The 18,651-nt window shown below is 43.4% G+C and overlaps 1 protein-coding gene across 6 annotated transcripts in view; it reads right to left on the reverse strand.

Annotated features, from left to right (window-relative positions):
• Nucleotides 1-18,651, reverse strand: part of ENOX1 (ecto-NOX disulfide-thiol exchanger 1) — a 531,698-nt gene that overhangs the window by 47,299 nt on the left and 465,748 nt on the right. For all 6 annotated transcript variants that reach the window (XM_019529871.1, XM_019529872.1, XM_019529868.1 and 3 more), the window contains one exon: nt 10,050-10,234. In XM_019529871.1, the coding sequence (XP_019385416.1) occupies nt 10,050-10,234 (185 nt within the window). The remainder of the gene's footprint in view (nt 1-10,049; nt 10,235-18,651) is intronic.

Below are 18,651 nucleotides of genomic sequence, written 5' to 3' on the forward strand. Positions count from 1 at the left end.
AAAAAGGCAAATATAAAAGTAATATTTTTCCTCTCGTTTATTTACTCTGCTCTTTAATACTGCATTTTAAAAAGAAGCATTTTATAACTATTCATGTGTATGCTGGGCTACATGTTGAGTAACTGGTTGGTGAGTGCTGAGTAGGAAGATAAAACAGAACACGAAGCTTTTTTGTTGTCAAGATAAACTAATGAGTGCAATTCACAACGAGCTCCATGCAGCTGACAGTTAATGTGTATCTTGGTGCTTAGCTTCTGCTGAAACATCTAAACCCAAGGGGAAGCAGTTGTTATTGTCCAGTCCTATATTCTGTGTGTTTTCAGGCTTTTACCAAAGCATCCAGGACTTTTGCCATTTGGGTGATAGAAGGCAGGGTAGATTTGTACTTTATTTGGGTGATAAACAACTTGCTTGCGGGTGAAGGATACAAAATGATGGAAACATATGAGCAAAGGGTAAAATCCTTCCTGATCCCAAATATGGCAATCTGTTTGACCCTAAGCAGAGGGGCAAGACCCTTTAGCAAGGAACCTCCAGGTTTTAATCTCAACAGTTGCACTGGTGCAGTTAAAATCCCCAGACTTGGCTTCAGCCAGCATGTAATGTTTCTGAGGAAGGTAAAAAAAATCCCTGGCATTTGTTACAACAGAAGGGAAAAAATATTCCTTTTTGCCACCATGGAAAACAAAATTCCAAGGCACATGAATGGCAACCAAGTAAGTATAATGCTAGCTTTTTGGAATATGAAATACGTTATTAATATATGCAAAGTTATGACAGTGTCCTCAGTCTTGTTCCAGATACATCTAAAGACATGGTCCATATTTCAAGTAACCTACACAATAAGGATATAATCTAACTCTAATGATCAAATCTGCATAATCCACATAAATTTACATAATCCACACAATCTATATAACTTCACATAAATGTACATGTTCTTATTTGAATAATAAGGGCATAATCCAACTCTTGCGAGACTCTGAAATCTAAGCAATGCTGAGCATTGCTAATTCCTATTGCCTTTGGTAGGAGATGTACATGCTCAGCACTGCTCAGTCCAAACAACCCAAATTAAACTGTCCTGACAAGCATGGGAAAAGTTCCCTCTAATACATGTATTCATAGTGCTGGCTTCTACCACAGCACAAGTGCTGTTTGAATGATTTCCATGAAAAATATCAGAAAAAAGGTAACTTCTGATGCAAAACATTTGAGTCTTCATATTTTTGTTACATTTTGCTTTTTTCAAATAACTTTCTTGTGGCTTTTCCTAAAAATGGCCAAGTCAAACTGTAATTTTTTCTTTTTAAGTTGTGCTACCAGCATAGTGTTTGGGCCAGCAGTCTCAGCCTGTTCAATATCTACAGACTGATGTACTGGCCAATTTTATTAATGATATGATAATATGACACCCAAGGGACTCCATACTCATCTGGTATTCATCGAAAGGAGAATTAAGTAAACTTCCACATCGTTCTCAGAATATATATATGATTACACACAACAATGAAGATAAAAAAACAATGAATAACTGCTTATTACCTGAGCACTGCGCCATGCAGTGCCCTGGGCAAGGCAGTGGTCTTATGGCAAACATAGCTTATATGTAATTAAAGACTGGATGATAATGCACAGGGCACCTTATATCTACTGCTTCCTAACTTCTGAGTACTTGGCTTTGTGATTCTAGAAACTTTTTTTCCCACTTCATCTCTGTGTATGTGTAGTTTCCTAGATCTCTAAAGAAAAGCAAATTGAAAAACTAGAAATTCTATCATGTGGCAACAAACTGACACTTGAACAGGTCATCCGCAGGGTTTGAATCTTAAGCACTGCATGGACCTCTGCCACTAGAACTAGAAGAGTAACTGATAGCACCAGGAGTGTCATTCTCTGTATCAATGGTTCTCAATTTTTTTGGACTCAGAACACCTCTTGCTAAATTTGAGCAAGCTGTCATTTTCACTTGCTTTTTGACTATAGAAAAATAATAGAGCAATTATTTTGTTGCAAAGAACTCAGAAAGATGACAATAAGGCAGAATGTTTTTAATACTATGGATTCCTATTTGAAACCTCTGGGTTTATTATGTGAATTGCGCTTGCACACCTACCAGTGCTAACATTGCATGGCACCTCAGATATTTGCTGACAGCAGATGAATAGTGAGACTCGGAATCTTTGATTTGACTTCAGATTTTGGAGGGAAGTGCATTCTAGTGGGCACAAAGTCTTTTTGTGCATTTCCTTTAAGACTGACAAGCTCCTTGGGTTTCATCCCTACCCTGACCAGAAACAAACTGAATTTTATTAGTAAATGTCCAACCAAAGTCATGAACCAAAAAATGACAAGCCATAAAGGAAATACGGAGTGCTGGAGTGAGGGGCTAACATAAGAGGGATGGGGGTGAGGAAGGGAATGCAGTGAGATTACAGAAAATACAATGTGAGCCAATTAAGCCTGGGGGTAGGAAGGATGGGTGGGGAAAGGGGGGAGGGTGGGTTGTGACGCTGAGAGGGAAAGAAGATAGATGCATGCCGGGGTAGGTTGAAGAAGTTGCTCAGGTCTATAGAGTCCTATCGGAGGGGTCTTTGCCGGGTGCAGTGGAGTGGTCCATGGTTAGACAGTGGCTCTGAGAGTCCAACAGGTGCAGAGGGGGTTTCAGGCAGTCCCCTCTAGATCCAGTTCGGTGGTGGTTGGTCTGGTGGGGTTGGTGTACTGGCAATGGTCTGTGATGGGCTCAATGTAGGTGTCATGGGCCAATGGATGGTGTTGGACACCATGAGGTGGTGCATCAGCTTTACATAGCGGCGGGAGATGCAGCAGGCACACAGGATGCTCTTGTTGCTGGGGTTCCAGGCTCTGAGCGTTCCCCTGATGAGTGTGTTGACTGTCACATCACAGTTTCAGTTTCTAGGGTCGGAAGGGACCTGAATAGATCATGAAGTCTGACCCCCTGCCCTGGGCAGGAACAAGTGCTGGGATCATAATAACACACCCAGATATCTATCCAACCTCCTATTGAAAACCCCCAAGGGAGGGGAAAGCACCACCTCCCTTGGGAGCCCATTCCAGAGTCTGGCAGTCCTAACTGTAAAGTAATGCCTCCTGACATCACACCTGAACCTGCTCTCAATCAATTTGTGGCTGTTGTTCCTTATTATCCCAGTTGGTGCCCAGGGGAACAGAACCTCACCTATTTTCCACTGGTCCCCCTGTGAGTTTACATATGGCTCTCTCAGTCTTCTCTTGTGGAGGCTGAACAGATTCAGGTCCTTCAGCTGTGGCCCCTCAGGATGTCGGCCAGTGAGGCATACTTCTCCCACTTGTAAGCCCGGAAATCAGTGAAGGCTTGGCACCAGTTCTCGAAGGGGATTGTGACGTCCACAGTCACAACTTTCTTGCCCCCCTCATGGGTGATGATTATGTCAGGGCACATCCGGCTCTCTCAGCCTGGGACAGTGCAGTTCATGGAGATCTCCCACACTGTGACCGGGATGGCCTTCACCAGGTGGTCCTGGACAGCATTGTGGTGGAGCTGCCAGGCTCTGGTATGCAGCCTGCAGCTGCACAGCACATGTGGGAGTGTCTCCATCATGTAGCTGCACTGCCAACTGAAGTGAACGGCCCCATTCAGAGGCAGGCAGTTGAGGTGGGCACGGTGGAGGAAGTTCCAGTCTGCGAAGCTTTTGAAGTTCCTGCTGGGCATGAAATGGTGGTTGCTGGAGTCCCACTTCGAGGCAACATTGAAAACCTTGCTCTGGTCAGGTTTGGCCCTCAGGTCACTGGCATACTTGTTATGGACAGTGTCCTTCAGGAACCATTCCAGGAAGGACCTCATGTGGTGCATCACAGTGATGCAGTTGGCATGTGGAGCTGGCTGCAGTGAGACTCCTAGCTCCTAGTGCTCCTTGGTCCAGGTCCAGGCACAGCCAATGCACTTCCTGAGGTGACATGTGGCATTGCAGGCTCAGCTCCGCAGTGAGGCAAAGTCCCTGCCGTCTCTGCTGAACTCACCCTCCAGCGAGCCACCGAGGAAGGTGGCCAGGTCATGTCTGGCAGGTTGCCTCATGATCCTCTTGCAGATGGTTTCCTCAAGGGTGCCGGCAGCGTACTACACTGAAGATCTTTCTGAACTTCTATAGCCCTAGGCTGTGCAGAACTTATTAAGACACTCTATGGCCATGATCTATTCAGAGGTTCTTAGGAATGGAGCTTGCTCCACTGGTTTGTGGGAATGGCACATACTCAGTCTGATCAGAACTAGGGATGCACCGATAGAGATTTTTTGAGCCAATATTGATGGCCAATTTTTAACAAGCCATATCAGCCAGTGTTGATCTGATATGCAGCCTCACAGTGTGGAGAGTGGCATCCAGTTGGTAAGTCTTTTGTGGGGGGGAAAGTGTGTGGGGTAGAGAAGGGGCATTGGGGGTGCAGATTGAGGCCCCCATGGTGAGAGAGGGAGTAGGGCTGGTGCTGAGGCTGGGATAGGGGAAGGTGCTGCCCCGCTGGGGTAGGGCAGGGCACCAGATGGAGCCGCGGACTGTCCAGGAGGCATGGGGAAGAGCAGCGCCCGCTGCTGTGAGCACCCTGGGAGGCCATTGGGGGCTTGTGTACCCAGATCTGTGCATGGGATGGGGTGGGCTGTAGCTACAGGCTGGGGCTGGGGCTGCACTGGCCTCTTCCTAGCGGGTGGTTGCACAGTGGCAGCACTGGGAGAGGGGATTGGGGAGCTACAGCAAATTTTGGGTTGGTTGCAGCCCCCCGAACCACCCTAGCCCAGCCCCCCACTGGGAAGAGCCCAGAGAAGCCCTGGCCTCAGCCCACAGTGGCAGCCTACCCTTGCCCTGTGCAGATCTGGGAACACATGCCACCAACCCCATGCCCTCCCAGGGTGTGTGCAGTAGTGGGAACCCCCACTTCCTTGCGACCTCCCCGGACAAGCCATGGTTCTGTCCTGTGCCTCACCCCAGCTGGGCAGAGCTTGTCCCCACCCCAGCCCCAACTCCACTCCCACTTCCTCTCTCACCATGGGGGCCTCAATCTACCCCCCTATGCCCCTTCCCTTCCCCCTTCCTCCACAACAGACTTACCAGCTGGACCTGGCTGTTCTCCATGCTGCTGGGCTGTGCTTGTGGCCACCTGTGTGCTACACTGCGTGCATGCACGGGGCATTTATCAGTCACATTATTGGCCTCATCAGACAAAAAAAGCCAATTGTCAATACTCTCAGCTTTCCTCATATCAGTGCTGATTCAATATGGGACCGATTTATTGGTGTACCTCTAGTCAGAACTGTAAGTTAGAGGAAGGAATGTGCTTAGTACCTTAACTACTAAGCTCTAATAAATCTCTACTTATCTTATGTGAACATAAGTTTTTCAAAGCCTTACAACTTGCCCCAATTGAGTCCATTTTCAAAGGAATAGCACAACTGATGCCCTTGACACAAAGGCCACTTACTGCCAATTTTGATGTCTCCAACACAAAACAGAAAAGAAAGAGTCACAACAATTTTCTTAAATGGGCAAAACAATGTCTCATTCTCTTCAGAATGGAATGGTTTCACTTGAGGCAGGGACTGAGTAAGGAAAATTTCAGCCCAAGTAGTTTAAGTTTGGCAAGCTGTAATCAACCTTAATAAGGCAGAGCTGCCAGTCCCACTTATAATAATGTATATGGTAGAAATAATTGTGCTGTTATGTGAACATTTTGAATCATTTCAGAAAGGAAGAAAGATTAAAAAATACTGAGTGATTAAAGGTGTATGCTAAAATAGCTAACCCTTTCCTATGATTACAAAGTTTTCTTACACAATTTCCAGCATTGCAAAAATACCAAGCCTTTTGAAACGTATATGCTTTAAGTGTATATCCTTATATAGAAATACACTGAAGCTCTGGAGCAGTGACAAGTTAATTTAATTTCCGTCTTAAAATCAGGTAAAGTCTATCTCATTTGTTACCATGGATACAAGACATTATTTCCATTTGTTTGGGATTTTATAGTGGCTATGAAATTAGGCTATGACACATTTTCATGGATGGAGTTGACTCAAAAACATATAACTTCAATGCCTGACCTGCCATTGTTCCAATGGATTTTCATTTTTAGACAATGCATGTTGGCAGATTGCTACTATTGTCCAATGCAAGTACTTCAGGAGCAGATGTATATGTTTGCTGATGCTGCTTTTGAACAGTAGGAATGAGAGGAGAGAAAAAAATCATTCATTTAATCACTATGATAAGAGCATGGAAGAATCCTGAAAAATGGCCGGATGTTTGGAGTACATTAAGAATATATCAATGTTGTGTTATTAGCTACAGTTTGGTAGCAAGTCCATTTACAGAAAATTCCTTGATTCTGTAAATGCATCCATTTTTCTCTGCAAGAACTGTTCTTCAGGCTGCAGCACCAATAATTATTCTTTAGTTTTCAAAGTGAGAGGAAGGAGGGGGTTAGAAGAGAGTGGGTGTGAATTGAGAGAAGGAATACATTTTTGTAATACAGACTTATATGTAGGACTCAGGAACTCAAAGGAATCTAGTTTATCTTGTTTTAAATTAACTTTAATATATGCAACAGGATAAAAGGGAATGAGAAATCTTTTTGTTAAATCATTACCAGCAAAGTCCTGGGTATATGTTTAATATTTCATATAGAACCTGATTTTCATAGATGCTGAGCACCTGCTATGCTGATGGATTTCAACTGAAGCTACCAGTCCTCAGCATTTCTATAAGCATAGCCCAGAGTTCTACAGGTTCTACATAAATCAAAGGCTGATCTTAAATCAAAGGCTGCTATTTACATATTCATGGATAAAGCACAGGGAAAGTGTAGCTATCCAGGGATAGTATGAATGCTACTATTAAATGAAAACTGTCTATCCAAAGCCACCCCAATAATCCACCTGGTCATTGAATCTGCTCACAACTTTACAACAAATATCATGGACTCCACTTTAATAACACCCATGCTCTCCTTTAGCAGGCACTACCACTGGACTGCCAGCACCCTCTTTTCCAATTCCTTGACCCATCTACATTTAGAAAATGGGGGTGGAGGTGGTCTGCCACATCATCACATACCATATAACACATCTTTTTGCCCCAATTAAAGAGAAAGTAGATGCTTCACAAATATGCTAGCACTATATTATTAATCTTAAAAGCAAAGTAAAAGCAGATACAACTATTATAATGTGCACTAATTTGGTAGATAATATATGAAATCTAAAAAAGCACAACAAACTAGGAAAAAATAGTCAAAACAGTCAAAAGATATTGTGTCATTAGATCTGAAGTTATTACAGTTAAATGTACATCTCTTATTCAGATTTGCAAAACAAAATCTAGCCTTCTTGAACAGCTTGACAGTACCTCCAATACTTCACTGCTAGTCATTACTATGCCTGAGTTTAATATTACCACTTAAAGTTTTTAGCTGGAGCCTAAAACAGTCTGCAGGTCTGTGAAATATTAGAGTGACATTATTGGGAGTAACTAAAAGACAGCAAAATTGAGAAGAAAGGATAGTTTGAACAGTAGAACATCAAGACCATTAGAAAGTATAGAGGGCTGTTAAGTATTGGTGGACGGAGAGAGGTTAGCAGGAATCAGGGAGATGATAATGATCCACAAAGTTAATTGACTCCCTCAGCACTGCCTGAATAGAAATGCCATTGCCCCTCCCAGGCAGCTGGTTTTCAAGTTTGGATGGAATAGGAATCAAGGGGGGCTCCATTGCACCCCAACCCCCAGGTCTACCCCTACCTGTTTGTATTCATGTACCATAGAAAATTGTTGGGTTAATTCCAAACTAGCAAAAATTCACTGCCAAGGACTTTAAAATCAAGGCAGGGATAAAATTCAGTGTCATGACTACATAAAACAAATAGAAAATGATAACGCACTGTATGGTTTTTCTTAATATTCTTGGTTAACAATATTAACATTTAATCAACTTTCCCACAGTGATTCACTTACAATTCTGAGGACCTGATCTCCTTTGCTTTGAATCTTAGGTAGGTTCAGAGCAAATACAACAATGCTGAATGAGTTGTAAAAGGCTTACCATTTTGATTTGGCAGCATTTTATATCCACTTTGTGTTGCTGTGAATGACTTGACAAAATTCAAGGCAATAGAGATCAGGCATCAAGTCCTACATATAGCAAAGCACGTGATTGATGTATGCTATTAATAAAGCATGAGATTACTGACATGCTTAAACTTTGTGCTTAAGTGCTTTGAAGTCAATTTTTGCTACCAATTTTATTCCTGAATTAGAAGGGCAGCTAATGCCAGATTTGCCAACTCTCAAGTATTTTGTTTAGAAGTAACATGTTTGTGCTTTAAATTATCCCAACTCAGAAAAGTTTTTGGACATAGCTGTAATCTGTGCGTTCACATATCTGCTACTGAAATTTTCTCTTGATCGGGAGCTATAAATCTGGAACCTCATAGCCATCCCCACAACTACCAGTTGCACTTTCACAAAGGCAGGATTTATGATTTCTAGTGGTGAAATCGGAAGTAGAAGACTGTTAATTTTTTGGACACAAATGCTTAGAAATAAATTCCCAGTTTCTAGCTTTAAGTCACTGTCAAGAGTGGTGGAGGTGACACTGTGCTTGACACAGGCACATCAATAGCTCCATTGACTTCAAAGCAGTTTTTGGCACTGGAAAGGTGTGTGGTACTATTCCACAAAAAGCACTATACTACTTTTGTATAACTACTCTTTTCTAAATTTAAAAGCTACCTCCCTCTTCCCCTGCCCCAAAGAATCATAAAAATCTCACTTGACTTATATGCAGGGTTAATCTAAGGCAGGGCCTTCTAGAGTCCTGATTTTTGTACCTGCTGTATTTTTTTGCATGCAATAAATATACCAAGTGAGAAATAATTTTCAGCCCAGTTTTTAGCTTAGTATGTTTAGTCCATTTAACCCTTTGGGTCCTTTCTTGGGTTAGTTGATTCTCCTGTGGGATTTTGTGAGAGCAAAAGCAGCTCAAAATCCTTTTTCATACTTATTAACTTATTAGCCAAGTGCCTGTCAAGAATGATGGGAGGTGGGGCTGGGGTGGGACAAAGGCCTGTGTCCGGCCCCACCCTGTGCTTTGGGTCTGGCCCTGCTCCCATCTCACTTCAGGGCCAGGGCTGCCGCTACTCCCCCACATCGCCACGCTCCAGGTCCACGTGGTCTGTATGCCGCTCCCTCCCCGCCTCTCCCCTCCCCCCCGGTGGCTGTTGGCAGAGCCCGGCAGTGGTGGTGGAGTGCCATCACCATGCCCCCCTCCCCCTCCGTGGGGGCTTTTGGCACGGTAGGGTGGCAGCACCCCATCATTACGGTGGGTGGGGATGAAGCCCCGCATCTGGCCACAACCCCGCTTCTTGTCCAGTCATGGAGGGGGTGAATGGGCCCGCTCCCCCCACCCTCACTGCCTCTCCTGCCTTCAGGGTGGTTGTCAGGGTGTGGTAGCAGTGGGCCACCACCACTATGTCCCCACTACCCCTCGCAGCCAGCTTGTGTTGGGGCTCAGCATTTCCTTGTCCCCCCCAAGTCTGTGCTCCGCCTGCCCCTCCCTGCCCCCCCCTCTTGTCTGGTTGGGCAGGCCAGTTTTCCGCATCCTCCCCACCCACTGCTGTGTGGCCAGGGCTGGCCGATCTTCCCCTCCCCTGCTGCTTTAGGTCTGGGCCAGTTCTCCCCACTCCCCTCTATCACTGCTGCCTGCATGGGACAGGGGGCCCTGTGTCCTCACTGTCAGGGCAGTGCTCTGCTGCACTGTCTTCTGGCTGAACATTCATGGAGCACTCTAATTGGCTGTTTGTCAGCCAATCAGAGTGTGAATAAAGCATTATAGACAGATGGGCAGACAGACTAAGGCTTTTTATAATATTAGAATGTTCAGAGGAAAAGCTGTTTTTCCTAAAATTGAATTTGAAAACATGTAGGTAACTTTTAAGCAGGGTTGAATTATAATTGGAATAATATTGCATATTTCTGGGAAGTGACATTAAACACTTCTCATGATACCTGTTGCATGCCTTGCATTGTCTGCTGTAGAAATTGTAGCTGTTGGTCCTTTGTAAGGCTTTCTTCTGTACGAAAGAGTTGCCCTTTCTCTTGTTTTAGAAGCTCCACCTCATTTCTATAAGCATCCAATTGCCACCGGAGACTGTCATTTTCTTCCTTAAGTGCATAAGCTTGGGCAGCTAGAGCTAAAAGAAAATTAACACACCAAGAAGTCAGTAAAATGAATTATTGCTGATAACTTAGGTGGCACTGGACAGATAAAAGAGGACACAACATCAACATTTACAACATAAATACTCCGCCCTTTTGCTTAGTCTACATTAGAGGAATTCAACTGGTAAAAGCCATTAGCACATTTGTAGAACATCTTGTGACCAAACAAAAAACATTTCAACTTGTCCACTAACGGTTAACAAAAAGTCTAATAAGCAGTTAGTATATGCAGGTCAAATAAATGTGTCAAGTTTAACCAGTTCAACTGCAACTAGTTTAATGTCACTGTAGACAGAGAATTGGTTCCCTGATTCCTTCTCACAAATACTGCTCCATAGTACACTCATAGCCTTTTGAAATGTGCTGCACCTGAGAGGTACTTGCAGACTGTTCAAGAGACAACCAGAGGATACTACAAAGGAAAGAGTTAAGGACAGCACAAGTGTGAACACAGAACAACCCTTTAAACTAATTCTAATGGCACAGTAGATCGCTTACACTTGAAGTGATTCAATACCAAATGGTTCAGTTCTCTGTCACTGACAAGCCCAGATAAATGGATGGCTTTTTCAACCTTGGGTAGGGCCAGAAGAGCAAGTATAAACAAAAGTTCAGGAGTTGTGGAAACCCTGCTCTTCGAATGTTACTTAATGGAAAGATGGTCCTGGGTTGGTGTGCAATGGCTAGAAGAAAAGTAGCAAAGGCATAGAGAGATTGAGGACTGCTGCCTTAGAGAAAGTACCTGAGAAACACCGTAGCAGAGTCAGTCTAATTTGGGAAAATGAACTATTACTACCCATGGATACCAGCACTGACTCTCTTCTATCCTGCCATCCAGAGCTGTGAAAAGAGTTCAGCTGGGAGTGTATGTAGAATAAAATGGCTTCCAACTGATTGGGGAAGAGGACTAGAGCTCTGGCCCAAAACGAAGCCAATTATGCTTTTGATTAGGGGTATGTACAGACATTCAGGGAGGCTGGGGTGTTGAGGTTAGATAGAGTTAAAAATGGCCACCCTATCTGAGGTAAGTAGAGACAGGGTGGCTATTGGGGGCTTGGGAAAATCAGAGCAAGGCAAGCAGGCTCTGGTGGGGCAATTGGGGGAAAAGTGGGGTTCTCATGGGGGATCTGGGGGCAAGCTGGGTCTGCAGGGGGATCTGGGAGACTGGGGGGCAAGCAGGGTCTGTGGTGCAGATTGCAGGGGCTAGCACATTTTGCTGGGAGGGGAGGTTGGGTGCAAGTGGGGTTGGTGGGGTCCAAAAGAGTTTGGTGGGATCAGGGGGACTAGAGGGTAGGGGTGGGTGTTGTGGGGACTCTCTCTTCCCCCCAGGCCCAGAGGCTATTTTTAGCTCCCCGACCACCCCTACCCCCAGAAGAAAAACCTCCCCCCACACTGAACCACCCCTCCCCCAACTCTGACCTACTTCCTTGGCTCCCAACACTGGTGAATGCCAGTAAAACCAGCTCCAGTAGCAGCTTATCAGGTGGGATATTTGGCAGGCTGGGGATGGGATAAGGGACCAGGGGCACTAAAAAGAGTCTGGGACCAGGAGGACAGATAGAAAAAGTGCAGCCCCAAAGCTGGGGCCAGTGGCTAGGGTTTCTTGGTCCCAGGGCTGTGCTGGGAATGGTATAGAAGTTCAGTTAGATTGGTCTCGCCAGACCCAAACTAAGTTCAATTACCTCAAAGTTACAATTAACTTAGATTGGATCAGCCATTTTTAGACTAATCTAAACTTCCTAAACTTCTGTAGAGTTTGCTTTTAGATCTACTTAGCCAGGGATCTAAGTGTAAGGTCTGCATCTGGGTGATCTAAGTTAGAGCAGGTGTCCATGTTTAATGTGATCTAACCTCTCCTCAACCTCCCTGAATGTCTGTATGTGACTTAGGTACATCTATACTTGGAAATGCATGGGTTTTCTCAGCAATGGTGCAGTTAGACTGGTGCAACTAGCTCCAGTGGAGTCAGGCTGCAGGCAGCTTTACTACCAAGTCATATATGGAGCTAATAAAGCTGGCATTTTGTCACCACTGGAAATTCATATTCCTGAAAACAAGCAAGACATTTCTGAGTAGAGGCAAGGCCTAACAGTGTTGAAAATGGTTTTGTTCTGGCAACCACTGTTAACAAGATGTTATCTCCCAGTGTAGGTGGAATTGCTAAGTGCTGCTGTAGATATCAATCCCTCCTCACAGTCTGGCTACTAAATTTAGGGTATATTTTAGGTAAGAAAATGACATTCAATCCAAGAGCAAAACTGTGAAGTTCTTACTCCATCCTTAAATTGGCAATGACTTCACAGCATTTCCCAGCATTATAATAACAGTAACTGAAGCTAGTGTCTGTTTAATATTTATACCATGGTAGCACCCATAGGTTCCAATTGCTTTTTAGACCTTTTTGTTTGAAGGAGTTTTGAGTCCTTGCAGATTCGGTTCCAAGAGAGAAGAAACATGGAACATCCACTCCTGCCCTCCCGCAAATTGCTTCATAACAATGGTTATAGGACTCATGTAGAGAGAAAAATGATGTAACAGAGCAAAACTATATAAAATGCAAATGTTCAAAAAAAGTGTTGGCACTACAAGAACATTAGTACATTAGTAGCATTGAAAGACACTTAAGTCATTTCCTTAGGAAGAAGCTCCATTTGGCCCCTTTTCAATTTAGAATGGCATTTTTATTATCATAACTGATAGCAGGTGTTTGTGAAGAAATCGATTAGTATGCAGGGATGGAAATTACATTTGCCAAATGACTTGCACAGTCTGCAATGTAAGCTGAAATTTGTGTAGCAAAAGGCAGAATGCTATAAAGCATGTACTAGGAACATTATTTAAATAAATTATCTGAACATAAATACATGTAGGGAAGTGTGGCATTGCTGTTATCATCCTATAGAACAACTTCGCTCTTGTCAGTATTTATACTTGGCAGCATCAGTGGTCATTTGGCATACCAAAGTGTATTACAATAATATTTTCATTCTTGGAATCTGATAACATAACATCATTATGAGACCACTGTAATTAAAAAAACAAAAAAACACCGTAGCCAATTCCATCACCATTTTGTAATTGGGGCACATAACTGATTTACATCCCTGATTAAGTGATTTCAAGCTTAATATTACAGAATTCTTATTTGTCCACCTACCATACCGAGGTGGGTAAATTCCAAATGATAAGAAATTATTCACTTGCCTCTGAACTTCAGGCTTTTTTTTAAAAGACCACTCTTCCATAGTGAGTCTCTGACCCCCTGTGCAACATGACTCACTAGTTAAACTATTTTGTTGCCTGGATATGAAGTCTTTCTATATCATTATAATAACAATAATCTACTTTTGATTAGAGAAATTGCTGACCCAATTTAGTTTTGTTATTCTGACATTTACTAATACATTATTGAAAAAAATGGCAATGATTATTAAAATACACATATAAGTTCATTGTTGCATCCTTCTGGAAGATTAAACTGTAGCTATAGCATTGTTGCATCAAATTAAATTGTTTTGAAAAGCATGTAATCAACCTTCCATGAAAGAATTTACCCTCAAGAAACCTTTGTGATGAGTCCAATGGGCAAATAAGAGACTTAAATCTTTTTTTTCCCACAGCAGCCAACTAGCTATGTTAAAAAAAAGCCGACTGAGCAAAAAACAAAACGAAAAACAAACAACGCCCCATCTCCACTCGAACAAAAAGTAGTTTTCAAACTTTGCTCTTCTAGTTCAAAGATGGACTAGAACCAACGGACATTATAGCTTGGGCATTCCTTCCAGTCTTCCAAGGAAAAATAAATGCACAAACTAGCATTTTCACATGGAGCCAAAGCATGTTTATTGTTAGCTAAAATCATTATATAAAGTTATATAGCGTACTACAGGATTGGCACTGAATTCCACTCAGACGTTTTAACTAAACTAGACGCAAGTATTTGTACTCTCTTGATGCAGAAGGACGCAGATGAAGTAGAGTCAATACTTTTCCAAGGGGCTGGGAATGCAGGATGCAGACGTGCATCTTGTGGGTGTCACTCCGCTTAACCTGAAGTGAATACCCTAAACACTGTGGAATGGAATAAGGCCTGTAAATCTGTTGGCCTTAGTCTCCAGTGGAATTAGGCATAATGCCTCTAATTGCCTGCCCTGGCTGCAATAACAGTTCTGGAATATTTCCCCTGCCCTTCTCTTCCCTGATTGAACAATTTCTTCCTCTCCATTTACTGTGCTGAGGCTTTGGGAGATGAGTTGGGGCCAAATAAGAAATGGAGCAAATAATAGAAATTGGACAAGAACATGTTACATATTTTAAGGTACCAGTCAGTTAGAAAAATGGTTTTCAATTGAAATGATGGGTAACATTTTAGAGCAGTGCCACCAAATCCTTTGAAGGGTTCCATGAGGTGTGAGGAGATAAGATAAGAAAAGCAGATAAACACAGTCTAAGGCTTGTTCCTCCCTGAATCATGGTTCACCTGCCACTGCCCAGCCTTTCTATAAGGAGGTAAGTACAGTAATAAATACACTGGCTTTTCAAAATGGGTGTCGCTCAATTGACAAAAGTTATGGAAGGGTGGTTTGAGTCCAATGAGGGGTGCCTCAAGTCCAAATAGGTGAGAACCACTGGTTTAGAATATCTGTCATCCTCAGCAAAGTTCAGATCTTTCAGGTTTATGAAGCAAAATCTAGCCTCCTTGTGCATCTTGACAGTGCATCCAGTGCTTTACTGAAAGTTATTTCCACACATGAATTAATAGTCACCTGAATTAATGTTTCTACATCTGAGTTAATATTTTTAGCTAGAGTTAAAAACAGTTTGCAGTGTGGTGAAATAGGAGCTATGTTACCAAGAGCAGCTAATAGCAGAATTTCAGAAGAAAGGGTAGCTTGATTAGTGCAACATCAAGACCATTAAAAATAAGTAAGTGTCATTAACACTGGTGGAATGAAGAGTTTAGACAGAATTAGGTAGATTATAATGAGCCATGAAGTCAATTGACTCCCTCACTGCTGCCTGAATAAAAATGCTGCTGCCACTACCAGAAAGTTGATTTTAAATTTTGGGTGGAGCAGGAATTAAAAGGGATGTGGTGCTACTGCACCACTGCATCCTACCCCCGGACCAACTCCTGAACACAAGCTATCCCATCAGATCCAAATTATTACAAATTAAGGAAGTTTGTTGTATGGTGCATGGTAGCAGTAAGTCTTGAGGAAGGATTCAAAGAAAGTAAAGTGACTTTACCGACTGATTAGGAGAGAGCATTCCAAGTATAAACAGTGACATGGCAGGAAGCGCAAAGGCACTCATGAAGATATAGAAAGATGGATGGGTGAAGAGGTTTTCATTGCTAAAGCAAGTGTGTGGATAAACAGAACTATAAGGTACAGGAGTGGATAACGGGAGAGCAAAGCTGTAAACATCCATCATTTTTCCAGTTAGAAAATGTAATTGTAACACAAAAGAAGAATCTCTTGCAGGTGCACTTAGGTTAGTAATAAATTAAAAACACCCACCCAGTTAATTATTCTTAAACAAAAATAACACTGAATTTGGTGCACTAGAACTATCCTACACTAATCCAACAACTTGAATCATGCACTGTCAAGCAAATTATCTCCCCTTGCTGGAATTACATTAAACAAACACAAACTTTCTGAAAAAACAGATTTTAATACTGAGGTATTAATATTAATAATTTTTCTAAATTAATTACAATTCCTACAAATAATAAACTCTGTTTCCTTCCAAATATATAGACTTCAACATGAACCCTCTTCCTTCAAAGTAAGGAAGAGATTTTTTTCCCCAGATGCATCAGCAATAAGAAATTAAATTATTTTTATTTGCCTTTGGTGCAAATTATTGCAGGGCTAGACTTGATACCAACAGCCAGAATGAGCAGACACTAAATCCAACATATAAAGGAATATACTCAACTTTTGCACCCTGACTTCTCTCAGGGAATAGGAGGTCAGGAAATAAAATCTGGTCTCTTACCATCACTCCTCTGGGTTACAACTTTATTACTTTACATCTTGTTACTTGTATTGCTTGGGATCTCTAAGCAAACTACATCTTTGGCAAAAATGGCACTGGGGTGATTAGCATGACAGAATGATCTGGGAAACTGGAAATAATTGTCACAGAAATGTTGGTTCTGAATAACCTGGGTTTAACACTATCCATGGCTAATGAGAGAAGCCTTCTTTTAAAGTCTGCATATTATTTTGGAAGGAAACTTTATTATTTCCAGGCATCTGAATTCATCAGATAACATTTTTCAAATCTGTTTGGACCACTAACAATATTCTATGTAATAACTTTCTCTTATTACCTTTGCCCTCCTCTTCCCTCTTGTATTACCTCATACTGTGTGTGACGCATACCAGGAATAGTTTATTTTAAACTGTAAACTCATTGGGACTTGTACTTTATGTTCCTATGCCAGGGGCAGGCAAAATATAGCCCACCAGATCATTCTATCTAGCCCATGGGGCCCCTAAAAAATTTGTAAATTAATATTTATTTGTTCCTGGCTGCCTGTCAAAGATGACAGGAGCCAGGGACAGTAGGACCCAGGGGAGCCATCAGCAGGACCAAGCATCCCAGCCCTGCTCCATCCCCAGACATTTCCCTGCCTTCCTGCCCCTGCACGACGTGGCCATGGCTGCATCGCCAGACTGGGGGGCACAGGGCCGCGCCAGTACCCTATGTGTGCGTCTGTGTGTATATGTAGTGGGGGGGAGAGTGTGTGTGTATATGTGTAAGGAGGGGCAGAGTGTCTGTGTGTGTGTGTGTGTGTGCGCGCATGTGTGTATTCATAGGGTGAACCCCACATATCCCTCCACCATATACATGTACACTTCCCCCCTTGCACTGTCATACACACAGACCCCCCACACCACCTCATACAACCCAGCCACCCCCTCACACAGCCCCCCACAAACCCCATACCCACCGACACCCCACGTATCCACACACTCACATGCTCCCTCACCCCACACACCGACAGCATCCCACAAACCTATACCTACACCCTCCACAATATACAAGAGTCAAACTTCATTTTAAGCTATTGTGCAATCACCTCTAAGTACACTATGCAAACACATGTAAATCAGGACAAAAATATTTTTTGAAATCCAATTCACAAATTTTGTAGATGTTCGCTTTTTAGACTATAATTTGGCATTTTTCTGGTTCTGAGATGGCAAAACCCCTTGCTGAAAGAAGTACTTCCAGGGGTAAAGGGAGGGTCTTCTGGTGGCAAAGGTCGGGGTGAAGGGGGTGGGACTTCCAGTCACAAGATGGTGACCAGGGGGTGAGGCACCTGCCAAGGGGTGGGGCTACTCATGTGGCCCTTGAGAGCTTGCCCAAACTCGGTAAATGGCCCTCCAGCTGAAATAATTGCCCGCCTCTGTCCAATGCAGTGGTGTCCAACCCATCCAGCCCTGTGATCTGGATGAGTGGTGCAGAGCCAGGCCACAGCTGGACTGTGCCTGCAGACTGACTTTGGATGCTGAATCAAGCTGTGGACCAATCCTGTAGCCCAACCCTGTGCATTGGATTTGACTGTGGACTGGTTCCACACACTGCCCTGATCCTGTGCACAGGGCCATGTTATCTGGCCCACGGGGCTCCCCATCAGGATTGCTAATCCCAGTTGTTGTTTTTTACTGACAATCTGCCAACATTTTACCGAAAACCAAATGTTTTTTTACTTTGGTTGTTGTTAAACCCCTAAGTTTGAACCCAGCCCTTCTAACTGCTATCTGAGGCCTGGCAGAAGGGTTATGTTTACATTATGTAAAACATGCCAGTAAAAACAGTGGTCATTAGAAAAAATTTTGCAAATTGTCAGTAAAAAACTTTTATTGGGTTGGCAACCCTCAGCACCAGGGTGTAAGAGAACTTTGGTGGTGGGGAGTAGAGGAAGGCAATCCTGGAAAGAGGGAGCACAGCCCCTTTGCAGAGACAGTAGATACTGGGCTGGGTGAGGTGGGGGGCGGTGAGCAGAAGCCAACACTGACCTGCAGGCACACCCTTGTGACCAAGGAGATTTTGAAGCAGAGACACCATTCCATACTTGTACTTCTCTCACTCCAGACTAAGTATTTGTGGTACTGTGCTCTGAAACAGTGCCTTGGGGAAGGGCTGGCACAGCTGGCTGAGGTGGAGCCCTGGAGTTCACAAGAACTGGGCACTGGCTTAATCCATCAGCTTCCTACCTGGCTGGGCTGGGCTGGGCCCTGTTACTGGAAACAGTGGAGTAAGGAGGATGGTGAGAGGTTGAGCCCTGACCCTGGCAGGGTCAAAGGGTGGCAGGAAACAACTTTGTGGTTCATACTAGAATCCACAGAGCTGGCAGCAGGAAGCAGGT

This window comes from Crocodylus porosus, unplaced genomic scaffold (genome assembly GCF_001723895.1).
Source record: "Crocodylus porosus isolate Cpor-Errol unplaced genomic scaffold, CroPor_comp1, whole genome shotgun sequence".
Classification (NCBI taxonomy): Eukaryota; Metazoa; Chordata; order Crocodylia; family Crocodylidae; genus Crocodylus; species Crocodylus porosus.